This window comes from Microtus oregoni, unplaced genomic scaffold, assembly GCF_018167655.1.
Source record: "Microtus oregoni isolate MIOR12 unplaced genomic scaffold, Mior012 000000F_ref0000247, whole genome shotgun sequence".
NCBI lineage: Eukaryota > Metazoa > Chordata > Mammalia > Rodentia > Cricetidae > Microtus > Microtus oregoni.
In genome coordinates this window covers 16,306,839-16,319,333 of record NW_024543059.1, presented here as the reverse complement: position 1 = coordinate 16,319,333, position 12,495 = coordinate 16,306,839, and the positions used below count along the sequence as shown (strand labels likewise).

The 12,495-nt window shown below is 55.1% G+C and overlaps 1 protein-coding gene across 2 annotated transcripts; it reads right to left on the bottom strand.

Moving 5' to 3' along the window:
- Window positions 1–238: 238 nt before the first annotated feature.
- Window positions 239–12,063, bottom strand: Mfge8 (milk fat globule EGF and factor V/VIII domain containing). 2 transcript variants are annotated; one of them, XM_041660232.1, is made up of 10 exons: window positions 11,908–12,063; window positions 8,928–9,050; window positions 8,526–8,657; window positions 6,459–6,542; window positions 6,052–6,233; window positions 5,534–5,689; window positions 4,768–4,912; window positions 1,418–1,602; window positions 1,123–1,272; window positions 239–1,020 (listed from the first exon to the last, which is right to left on the bottom strand). In XM_041660232.1, the coding sequence occupies exons 1-10, from the start codon at window positions 11,978–11,980 to the stop codon at window positions 883–885; spliced, it is 1,368 nt and encodes a 455-aa protein (XP_041516166.1). In that variant the 5' UTR covers window positions 11,981–12,063; the 3' UTR covers window positions 239–882. The 2 variants fall into 2 exon arrangements, with proteins under 2 accessions (XP_041516166.1, XP_041516172.1); XM_041660238.1 differs by lacking the exon at window positions 6,459–6,542.
- Between the last annotated feature and the right edge of the window lie 432 nt (window positions 12,064–12,495).

The window sequence follows — 12,495 nt, the reverse complement described above, 5'->3', positions numbered from 1 at the left end:
GGTGGCAGCTGCAGGCCAGGCCCAGAGGAGTGTGGAGGTAGAAGCAGGGGAAGGTATGAGTCTGGCTTGGAGGGGAGGGAGGCCTATGCCTAACTCCACCCCAGTCTCCCCTTGTCCTCTTAAGCTATTTCCAGTCTGGCAAGCGATGCAGGAGTATTGGGCACCAGAGGACTGGGTGGGGGGATGGAAATCAGCCCCAGGCAGTCTGGCTTGGGCAGGGCAATGAGGAAGCACAAAGTTCCAGTGGAGAACACAAATGTATTTTGGAATCAGCCTATTAAGTTGAGTAGCAAGCCAGCAAGGGGGCCCCACAGCCAGCTAGCCAACCCATCAGAACCCTCCTGTCTCTCCAGGGCCACCAGTTAGTCCCCTTGTCATCTGAGGCTCCAGAGTAAGGATCCACAGGGGTCTCAGGAGGTAACAGTATCGGGTAACCCAAGGGGCAGCAAGCAGGCATGGGCCTCCTCCGCCTGGAGGCCTGGAATGGAACATGGGGGGGGGGGGGGGGAATGTGTCATGTGCAGAGAGGGGCGGGGAACCAGAGATCCCATTAGTCTTGAGTCTTGAGTCAACCCCTGGCAGGAAGGCTGGGACTTCGGGCAGTCGGTAGAGATATAGTCCACATATCTGGACTTCACTCTTCTTCCCTGTGCATCTCGGACCCATCTAACTCCCCGAGAATGCCTGAGGAAAGGGGCTAGCGGGAGGCATGTGGGGGCTGCAGGGGTGAGGGGGGGGGAGGTGAAGGGCAAGTCTGGCACCCCATCTCCCTTGCTGCCTCCAGCTCCAGCACAATCAGGAAGAAGGCAGGGCCCCGCAATGCAGGGGCGGGAGGACTCAGCCTCTGGTCCTTCTGGTCATTTGAGCTGGAAGGACTGAACACTAACAGCCTAGCAGCTCCAGGCGCAGAGTGATACGGTTATGCCAGGACACGGGAAGGACGCGCACATAGCGGGCCATGAAGGGTGTCTCAAAAATGTTCTTCTTGTGTGAGTTGTTGTCTGAGTTGCCATGGAAGACCTGAAAACAAACAGCGTGTCAGGAGTACCCCATAGTCAGCCCCCTCCCCACCCCTCAGAACCCCACAGTCTCCTAGGAATTGCAGCTAGACAGGACACCCACCTTGCTGGTCCCATGTTCCTCGTATATGGTCCACTGCACGCCGTCATTACTGTGGGCCACTTTGTAGGATGCCACATACTGGATGTGGCCAAAGTCACGGGCCCCCTGGGTGATGATTCCCGTCACTTGCCTCTGAGTGCCCAGGTCAACCTACAGAAAAACACTGTTCTAGCTTGGAGCCTCTTCAGGAAGGTATAAAGGCAGGCACACTAGGACTTGGCCTGTTAGCCTATTTCTTCAGGAAATGCCTTGCAGAGTAGGGGGCAGGGCAGGCCACAACCCCACCCACTCCCACCTGCAGCCACTCCTTGTTGCTGTTGCTCTGGGCAGTCCAGGCATTGATCTTGCCCTGCATGTCCAGCCGCCCCAAGTGGGGGTACCAGCCAAAGGCACGCAGGTTCCAAGTCTTGTAGCTGCTGGAGGCTGTTATCTGGCTGTCGGGAATCGTGTTGTTCTTCAGGCCCAGGGGCTCAGAACATCCTGTGGGCAAAAGGGACGGTCACAAGTACACGTAGGTACAAGACGATAAGGGACAAAGGGCTGTGGTTCCTTAGCAGGGTTTATTTTGGTTTAGTTTGTGTTTGGTTTGGTTGGCTTAAACTCACTCTGCAGTCAAGAATGACCTTAAACATCTGACCCTCACCTACACCTCCTGCGTGAGGGAATCACAGACACACACTACCACATCCAGGGTACACGGTGCTGGAGACAGAACCCACAGGCTTCTTCTAAGCACTCTTATGGAGTAGTGACAACCCAGCTTCTGGTTTTGTCTTTTGAGCTGGGTCTAGCTGTGTTACCCAGAATGGCCTTTGAACTCTTAGGTTCAAGAGATCCTCCAGTTTCCAGGACAAGCCGGGGCTACACGGGGAAACCCTATTTGGAAAGCCCAAAAGATTCTTAGCCTCAGTTTCCCAAACAGCTGGGATAAGGTCATCATGCCCAACTGGGCATCTTCGTGGACTAAAGAAGTCCTTCCTGCCTTCCAAGGCCAACCGCAGTCTTGCGCCCCACTGTGACTCAGTTCCAACCCCCACCCCCACCCCAACTTGCACCTAGAAGATCACCCGAGACCTCCTGACCTGGCCAGACTGACAACACTCCCTCCTTTGCTCTCTGAACACAGGAGAGTAAGACACCTCCCATGACTGGGTGCTCCCTGCCGTCACGGACTCCCTTTCACCACACACCACACTGAACAAGTAGCTACCAACAACTTCACTCTATACATGAGCGACTTGAGCAGAGAGGTATTGCACACTGTGCCCGCATCTCCCACACGTGATCCTGACCACCACACCACATGTGATACCAACCCCCATGTCCACGACCTGTGAAGTCCTATATGGGGCCATCCAGCAACACACAGCAAACACTCCTAGCCTCCGACAGCTAGTGAGGCCCAGGAATTTCTGTGAGTTCAGGGCTGCTTTCTGTGTCCGTCCTTCCCATAAGATCCACTGAAGGGCCTTGGTGCACCCCAACATTTCTGGCTGGCTGGTGTGTATCCCCGAGAGTGGCCTTTGTTTCTTCACTCTGCCCCCAGGGTCACTCTCAGGAACGGCCCAACAGGTAAGAGCTGAGCCGGAGGTAAAATTCCCAGGAGGATGATGTGTCTCTAGACCTGGCAGCATCCTCACCCCACAACTGTGTGTTGTGTCAAGAGTTAAGTGGGGGGGGGGGGGGGTGCTGAAAGGCCACACTTCCACCTGGGAAATCCGCTCCCTCACTGTCTGCCTTAGATGCCTGCCTGCCATTTTCCTGCCAATCATGCTGAAGGGGAGTGCCGAGCCATTCCCTACAGAGGCAGGGGCCAGGCAGCCAGCAATGGTCTCACTTGTATTGTGAAATGTCTACATAAAAGTTAAGTTGCCAAAGATACTGTCTGCTAAAAATAACAGCCCTGGTATGGGGAGCCTCGTGGGTTCCCAGGACACCTGGGCCTCACCCCATCCACATGGACAGTGCCCATGGACACACCCCAATCTCCAGCTGACAGGTCAGGTTATGGAGAAAGGGGGGCCAGGCCTTGGGGGGGAAGCAAATGATGCAGCTCTGCTCACTGGTGTGAGGCTTGCCTTGCCCCAGTCTAAGTCTTAAACCACTCATGGCTTCACTACCAGGGCAACTCTGAGAACCAAAGAGCTCAGACCAGACTTGGCTCCATCCTTTGCCCAGACACTAAATCACATGACACAAAGGCAATGGCCCTGGACAAACAACCTTCATGGCAGAGATGATATTCTGTGGAAACACGGTTCTCTCCACCCAACTATGGGACTGCTGACACAAAGGATACCGTCTGACTAGCAGCTACTGAATGGACACCAAGGAAAGCAAGCTTCCCCGGGAATCCCATGCTGGGAGAAGAAAAAGGCGTGATAGCCCAGAGTGTGCCTTCCTGAAAAAGATTTTATACATCCTAACAGCTTGTCAGACCAGAATGAGACAGAAGTTCAGACAACGATGAGTCAACGGTGGGCGGGTCTAGGACTCAAGACTGCTTAGATGTGCAAGTCCCCAGCCCTCTATTTAAACTTTAAACTCACTTCAGGACCCCAAAGATGGACTTGAGGGGCTCACTGGGTCTTTGTCCATCTTCCCTCATACGGTCATTGAATAAATCTCTTCCCACTTTTTACTATGAATTTGGCTGTTTCAATTGGCTTCTTGAGGACAGGTAGCCAAGTTTGACTTCTTGCGGTACAGACTGTGACCCCAAGTTTGGTAATAGAAGCATACTAGCTGAAACCCATACTTAAACAGGGGGGACTGGACTTAATGGCACACACCTTTAATCCCAGAACTTGAGAGGCAGAGGCAGGTGGATCTCTGTGGATTTGAGGCCAGCCTGTTCTACATAGTGAGTTCCAGGACAGGCAAGGCGCTATGCAAAAGGACCCTGTCTCAAAAAACAAAACAAAACAGTTAAAAGTGCCAGAGAAAGAAGGCACAGCCGGGCTGGCACAGCAGGGCATGCCAGCCTGTCTATAAAGATATGAGCTCTGCAGCCCAGCCGAGTCATGACAATTACCCCATGTGGCCAGCAGATGGCACTGTGGCTGCAAAGAAAAACAGGCTTCAAAAGAGACCCAGTGGGCCTGAACTAAAGGGCAGCTAGACCTCTCCAGAGGGTAATCTCCCTGGCTCAACAGCAACCCGTCCCTTGGTGGTCCCCGTGTCTGTAGCTGCACCAAACGCCAAGCTCTAGGGTCCTAGAAACACCGCCATGACTGCTCAATGCAAGTGGCAGACGCCTGAAGGGAAAGCACTGTGCTCACACCTCCCAGCTGGTAACTTGGATGAACACAATACATCTATCTAGGTGTCCCTTCATTGATGCACCCATCCCTCATCAAAGATTTACTAAACACCCCCATGTCTGAGGCCCTGGAAACACAGCAACAAAGAACAATTCCCTGCAGTCGTGCAATTCACTGCCTGTTCTAGAAGCACCAGGAACCAAAATAAGCAGAAATACTGAGACAGGAAATGGCCATCCAAAAGGCCCTGAGCAATGGACTGGCAGACAGCGCACGCAGAGCAGGGACACCTGGCCAGGATTCTGTGGGCGCTCTCCACAGTAGCCCCTCCCCGCAGCAGCTCACAAAGTAGGGACAGAAAGGGCCACATCTCAGCACTCACCGTGCAACTCACAGCCCAGGAGCTCGAAGCGGAGGGTGCAGCCTCGGTAGCACGAAACAGGGTACAGCCTTATATACTGCGCCTCCAGAGCAGGACTGAACATGTTAACCTTTAGGCCGTTGTTGTCCGTGTTCCCCAAAAACTCCTAGAAGGGAAGGGGTAGGACTGGAGGAGGAAGTGGGTTTGCCAGCCCGCTCCCGGATCTCTTCCTCTTCAGGCCCCAGAGGCCCAGAGGCCCAGAGGCCATCGTAGGACTGGAAGAACATACTCCCCCAGAGGCCACACAGACTCAGCCTGCAGCCCTTGCTTTGTCCTCCTCAGGGTCATCCCTGCGCCCGGGCATAAACCCCTGTTCACACGGGGCTATCTAGGGCACCTCTGTGTACATCCTCCAAAGACTTCATGGTAACAATTTTCTGGCAGACAGACAGACAGACCTGGATGGTATCTGTGCTGTAAATGGTGCCCACTTAGTAACTGTATCTCACAACTGTATACTGCAACCCTGAAAAGTTCAGAGCAGTTCAGCGCCACGGCCACCCTTACCAAGTCATGGCACTCACTCCTTTGAGTCTCTGTTCGTATCTAGCGGGTGAGGTTACATCCTGTAACCAGGGAACATGAGTACAATCTGGGTCTACCCGTTTCGAGGGACCAAGGGGCACTTGAAGATTCGCCTCAACCCTATCACTCAGGATGCCCTTGCTTCTCAGTCAGCGCCAGACTCTTGGGGTGTGGACTTCGGTAGCCTCCTCTTCAGACCCACCTTGTCTCCAGATCCACTGGCATCCTGGATAAACTCGAACTTGCGTCCATCGAGGCTATAGGCCACCTTGAAGGTCTTTAGGTATTCTGCCCTCCCTGCGCGGCTGGCACCCTGCGTCATCACACCTGACACCCGCATCTTCCGCAGAAGGTTCACCTGGAGCCCGTGTCAGAAAGGTGGTCCCCTCATCATCCTGTTCTTTCCTCCCAAAACCCAACCGGCTAGCTCACTAGCTCCTTCAACGAGCTAGCTTTCTCCTCTGAGGTTCTGAAGTTTGTCTCTACAAAGGCCATGAGCGTCAAGAACCCCCAGAGGAATGTGGGTACCCAAGCCCCTTCGCCAAAGACCGACTCCCCTCACTCTGCCCACCTGCTCCAGGCCCAGGATTGCCCTCCATATACTGACACTTCAGTCATGGTCGGTCACCCATCATCCTGTATGGATCAGGGTCTAAGCCCCTGATGTAGCCACATTCATCTCCATCTTCCCTATCGCTCTGCTCTGGGTCAGTTTCCTACCTGGATCCAGGGCTTGCTGTCATAGTTGCTGGCTGTCCACGCATTGACAATCCCTGTGCGGTACAGACGCGCCAGCTCTGGACCCCAGCGCTGCAAGCCCATGAAACCCACATACACAGATGAGGCGGAAATCTGCGAGTCAGCAATCGCGCCTCCTTCCATGCCCAGCTTCGAGGTGCAACCTGCAGAGAGAGAGCAACCGTCAGGGACTTCATCCAAAGCTCCAGAGCCCAGCTAGGACCACAGAACAAGAGGAAAGAAAAGCGTGGCCTCCGATGAGGACCTAGAGACAGAGAGAACCTCAGCCCCTCACTCAGAGCAGATAACACCGAGGGACACCGACACCAAGTGGAAGAGCAGATGGCATGGGAGGCCCAGGAGAGAAGGGGTCAGCAGAGTTGACTCACGGGAAAAACCAGGGTTGGGGACCGGGGTGGGGATGGCTGTGGTGGACAGGTAGTCTTCCACGTTGTAGTAGATGGTCTCATTCACTGGCAAGAGAAAAGACCCAAGCGCCGTCTTCCTCAGCATGCCCAATGCTGGCTGGCCCAACGGGTGGCATTGGGAAGGAAGCTGCCTCGGACAGCAGCGGGCAGCAAAGGTACCCCACGCCTTTTGAAGATGTCTTATCTTCATCTTCTTGTGTATGTGGTGCTAGAGATTAAGCCTGAGCATGCGGGGCAAGGGCTCTCTACCACTGAGCTACACCCCAGTCCTTAGTGCTTTGAGACAAGGTCTCTCTCGGCTGCCCATGCTGGCCTTGGCCTTGTGATTTCTCCTGCCTCAGCTCCAATTATAGGCTTCTGGTATCACCCCTGACCCTGCATGGTACTTTCTAGACTCCCACCAGCAGTTTTCTGGGGGAAAAGAATGAACACCATTCTGTTTTCTTCCAGATCCTTTGCACAACCGACCACCAAACCCTCACCCACCCACCCGTCTGTGAACATGTCCCCAGCCACAGCCACATTGCCTCTGCGCCACTAGCAACGAAAATTCAGGATAGTGATCACACCCGTAGGCAAGAAGGCCTTTCCATCTCTCTGGACATCCACGGTGGGTGGGTACCTGGGCTTTTGCAGCCAGGGGAACCCAGGGACAAGTTACAGCAGCGGAGGCTCATGCTGGGCCAGAACTACCAATCTTACAGAGAAAGATATCAAATGGGGTTGGACACCCAAGATCTGGGCCAGGTCAGCCTGCGGATGGACCTTACGCCCGCCATCTCCACACCACAAGGGACCCAAAGGGTCAGCCTTGGCACTGGCACACAGACAGTATAACAAACAGGAGTGTGACATTGTTCTGTGCCCCTCAGCCCTGCAGCCTCTGTGGGCACCACCTACACTCTGCTCTGCTCCAGTCGCCACCATCCGGCCTAGAGCCAACTCTAGACCTGGCAGCCCAGAGAGGGCTGCGTAGCTAATTCCCACGTAGGTACACCATGGTTAGCTCGGCGCCCACCCGGTAATTAGCATGTTTACCTGGCTCCACCCAAGCCTCCATCTGCCTTAGCAACCCAGAGCTCCCCCTCCCTCCCCTCATCTGGCTTTAGTCCAGCCTGTCACTCTGTCTCCTAAGTCAGGGGCATGCCAGGCACTCTACCCACATTCCCTGATCCTGGGGACCAGCCCCCAAATAGCTGACCCAGCTGTCCTCTTTCTATAGGTCAGCAAGTCTCAGAGACCAACATACACCTGCCTGAAGGAGGGGAAGAAGCCACCTGTCCCCCCACCCCACCCCCAGGATGTCCACTGCCTGACCTGGCTAGCTAGAAACTGGAACACACACACACACTCACACACACACACACACACACACAAGCTCACACACACTCACACTCATACACACTCACACACATGCACACATACCCCACTCCTTCCTCCTTCCCCTTGCCTGAACACAGCCCTTCCCATGGGACACTGAGGGTTAAGGAAAGTTCTGCTATGCTTTGGGCAGAGTTGGGGGCAGCACAGAGAACTACTGCCAACAGTGTTAGCTGGCACTCACCCAGGCCATTCTGAGGCCCAGGGGACAGCCAAACAGGTCAGACAGGGTCAGCTCCTCCCCCTATGCCAGGCCTCTAGTCTTCCTATGACACAGGACAACCCAGCCTGCCCAGACCGCCCCCCTCCTCCCTGACCAGTAAAAAGACCACAGGGTCCAAACCTGATTCACTGGGCTCCAAGTTAAAGAGCACGCCAGTTTCTTCTTACACTGGTAGGGATGTTCCAAGATTTAACTCTGACACTGTATGTCTCTGACTCGTGGACTCAGGAAGTGGCATTCCCATGACCTCAGGGACACCACACACTTTAATTCCACCTACAGTGACACCGGCCCTGACCTGAAGTCCCAGGACAGAAAGCTAGACCTTAAACCTGGCAGGGACAAGAGGATCCTCACTGATGTTCGGCCCATTCCTCAATCTCGCCCCAAGTGACTGGGCCCAGCTACAGACCCCTGGTACTCACTGATCTCACAGTGGGTGCCCGAGTAGCCCAGAGGACACTGGCAGATGTACTGAGTGAAGATGTCTCCTCGGTGCGTGTCCTCAGTCACTTGGCATTTGCCGTCATGGTGGCAAGGGTTTGGGGAGCACGGTCCTGGAAGCAAGGAGACAGATGAGATGGACAGGTAGTCAGAAAAGGCCAAACTGGCCAACGAGCACCACGTGACCCAGCCTCATCTGATACATCCAAACCAGTCCCTTTTCTTTCCTACCCCAGTCACCCTGGACCCAAGAGAGTCACGTAGAAGATGAATTTGCCCCAGTACTGGAAGCACTGGCTTTCCCAAGCAGCTGGGGGGTTCTACTGGAACAACAGCTACCCGCTTGGGAAGTGACAGGGGAGGCGGGCTGTGGAAGCAGGTACCTTTCTCTGTCTCATTGCAAACAAGGCCTGTGAAGCCGTCGGGGCAGAGGCAGTAGATGTCATTGTCTTGGCCAAACAAGCACGTCCCACCATTCAGGCACTGGCTGGAGTCACAGAAGTCACCTGCAACGGCAGTCCAAACATGGTCATTTGGTAAACACTTGGGAGTCCAGCTACCATGTGCCCACGCCGGACTCCTGAAATGGGAGTTAGCTGTTATCCTCAACAAGCCAGGAACTAGGGAAACTGCTTAGCATAGGCAAGGCCCTGGGTTCAATCCCCAGAACTACCTCTCAAAAAGGAAACCATGAACTAGAGAAACAGCTCAGGTTAAGAGCGCTCGCTGATTTTCTGGGGGACTGCGGTCTGGATCCCAGCACCCACATTAGGTGGCTCACAACTGCCTAGAACTCCAGCTCCCGGGGATCCAAAAGCTGCGGCCTTTTCAGCTACCTGTACTCACACACACAGACCCACACGGGGACAGCTGTACATAATCTTTAAAATATAAAGATGAATCTTAACTAAAGGGGGGCTAGAGAGATGGCTGGAGGATTAAGCTCTAGCAGAAAACCCTGGTTTGGCTCCCAATACCCACATGACGGCTTCTAATCACCTCTAACTTCTGTTTCAGGGGATCTGATGGCCTCTTCCGACCCCTGAGGGCTCCTACATGCAAGGAGTGCACCTATAACATACTCGGGCTCACAGACAATAATGCAAAGTTTTTTAAAGACAGACTAGGAAGGATGACAAGCTGGTGAATGAGAAAATAACATTCTGGAGAGAAGCTGATATGCTGAGAACGTGCTATGTCGGGGAATGGTTCAGATGTGACTGGACTTAGGCCAGATTTGGGGGGTGGGGACTGGAAGAGTGACAAGTTTAGACCATATGCTGCAATCAATAGAGAGCTTTTAAAACTTCCTTAAGCCTCCCCAGCATTGGCTAGCAAGTGTCTCTCTGTCACTGTCTCTCTCTGCCACCCCACACACACCTTCTGAAGCCAGAGCCAAGCTGGAAAAGGAGGAAGGCAGAAAACCGCACAAGAAGGCTAATAGGCCCCTGAAATGTAGGAGGTCTGGTGGCCAGGTTGGACGGTGAGGAAGCGCATTTGGGCAGAGGGAACAGGAGCTGGGGAATTTGTGAGACTCTAGGGAGCACGGACTGAGGACGTGAAGGAAGGCTGGAGGGGACACCAGGGCATTTGGAGAGCCCTGGGTGACCGATGTGTACTGTCCGCCAGGATGGAGAACCCAGGAGAGGTGGCGTGGGCTGGGGCTGAGCTCACCTGGCCTGTGATCTGAAGGACTATATGTAGCTTAACCAAGCAGCTGGTAAACCCACACCCTATCTCCACACCCAGAAAGGGACTTGAAGGTACCCTGCCTCCGAAGCTCACCTTCCTCCCATCTTTCCAGGGTCCTCTGACACTAACCATTGAACAGCTCCCAGGTCTGCTTACTGAAGAGGGTCCCCTGCACGACCTTAGACTGGACTGGACCCCAAATTTGGCACTAGACTCAAACCTAAGAGATCTCTTCTCCTCCCCACAGTAGCCCATCCAAAGCAGAAGGGGCCCTCCCCAAAGCCCAAGGCCCAGGGGAGCTTGGCTCCCCAGCTGGAGGCAGGCAACACCATTAACGAGCACCAGCCCACATAGCTCCACCTCGGCAAGGGCCTGGGGATCCTAAGGCTCTGCGGCAGAACTATTAGTCACCGGCTTTAAATAGCAGGTTAATCCCCTCTGACCTGGAAGGGCACCGTCACAGCCTCACGTGGAAGCTCCAGTCTGGCCAAGGCCTAAGCACCCCGTCCCAACAAAGGCCCCTCTTCCAGCCTTCCCTACAGCTGCACGTGGGATCAAACCAAGGTTTCTGAGAAGAAAACAAGGTGGAAGGTGGCCCGCAGACGCCGGTCTGGTCTTAACCGTCCAGGCTGAGCTGCATGTGAGACCAGGAGACGCTTGCCCCTCTACATATCTTATGGGATATCTGGGTACTGCTTTGGAACTGTCCTCTGGGCCATTTGGTCAGGGCGCAGGTTGTGAGGACGGTGGGAAAGAGGGGTGGGAAGGGTCAGGAGATCCAAGCATCTTCCAGGAGTTTCCAGCTCGTGGAAGCTGGAGGCACTCAAAGCCTTCAGCTCCATCCCAGAGGTCAAATCCTGTGCTAGACAAGAGGACTGGGACCGAGCTGTGGCCTCTCCTGCTTCTGCCAGCCCCGTTTCTATGAGAAAACGATGGAGGGGCTGCTTGCGGAGTCCCTGAGCTCACCCGCGCCTCACATAGGCACTGCTTTCTCGAGACGAACTCCCCAGCAGCATCCTGCAGGAGGCCCAGACGTCTACCGGGGACCTTGGAGCGGGGGAGGAGGGCTAGGGGAGATTAAGCAGACAACCAAGGCCAGCCGGGTGGGAGGAAGCCCTCTTCTAAATTCCTAATCAGCCCCCACCTACAGCCCAGGCGCTCGCACCGGCTCCGGAGTCCTTTCTCCCCTTATCTGATCAAACACCAACAAGTGGGGCGTAAACGTTCATTGGATTCTCCAGGCAAGTGGGTTCGGAAGAGAATTGCGGGGAAAGTTGGTGGGAGAAGAATCCGTACGAAGAGTCCTAGACTCTCCCAAATGGAAGGACTGGAGAGTAAACACAAGTTCGGTAGCCTCCTTCTAAAGACGCGGTAAAGAGGCACAACGCAGCGGATTCCTTTGTTATGTGTAAGTCACGTCCCTGGGGGAGGCAGGGCTGTCACCGGGTGTCCAGGGTCACCGCCCAGTGAGCAAGCCACTATCACTGCTCCCAGGTCCCAGCGCAAAGCGCGCAGAGGCTGAGATCGTCCGCCTCTGCAACCGAGCAGCGCGGGTCCCCTAGGCTTTGCTCAAGTTTGTCAACAGTAGGGGTGGAGGGAGGGCGCCGCTGAGAACTTCCGAGCGGCGGGCAGAAGAGGGGCGAGGCCCAAAGGGCGGCGCGGGAGACTCACCGGAGGCAGCGAAGAGGCCGGGGGCGCAGAGCAACACGCCGCACAGCGCGGCTAGCGCACCGGAGAGCTGCATGCTGCGCGGGACGCGGGAAAAGAGACGCGCACTGGTGCTGGGACCCGCGGGCTCCTGCGACTGCTTCTCTCGCGCTGGAATAAATCGGGCTCTCGGCTCCGCCCACTGGCCCACGTGCTCCGCCCAGGCCAGCCCCAGGCGGACACTGGGAGGAGCTCCGAGACCACAGAGGGAAGAGGGGGGGCCGAAGTGGGGGTCCAGTGCCTCAGCCTCCCGCCGAGCCACGCCCAGCATCCGGCCGCCAGCTCTCAGCCAGAGGCCAAGTCCCGCTTCTTGAATGGACTGGTCAGGGGAAAATTGCTCAGGAGGAATTTAAAAGATAGCTCAGTGATTGAGTAGTGCTTCTCTAAGCATCCTGGAGACCCTGGATTCGATCCCCAGACCAGGAAAGATAAATTAATAAAATAATCTGGGAGTAATAGCTCATGCTTGTAGTCCCAGTATTTGGAAAGCTGGATCAGAAGGATCAGACACCAGGACCAGACAGGCGGAAGCCAGTGTGGTCTCCATAGTGA

Coding starts and splice junctions, on each gene's coding strand:
- Mfge8 (XM_041660232.1), bottom strand. CDS start 11,980: ATGCAGCTCTCCGGTGCGCTAGCCGCGCTGTGCGGCGTGTTGCTCTGC. Junction 4,913..5,533: donor CCAGTGGATCTGGAGACAAG/GTGGGTCTGAAG, acceptor CTTCCCTTCTAG/GAGTTTTTGGGGAACACGGA. Junction 1,603..4,767: donor CCTGGGCTGTGAGTTGCACG/GTGAGTGCTGAG, acceptor TTTTGCCCACAG/GATGTTCTGAGCCCCTGGGC.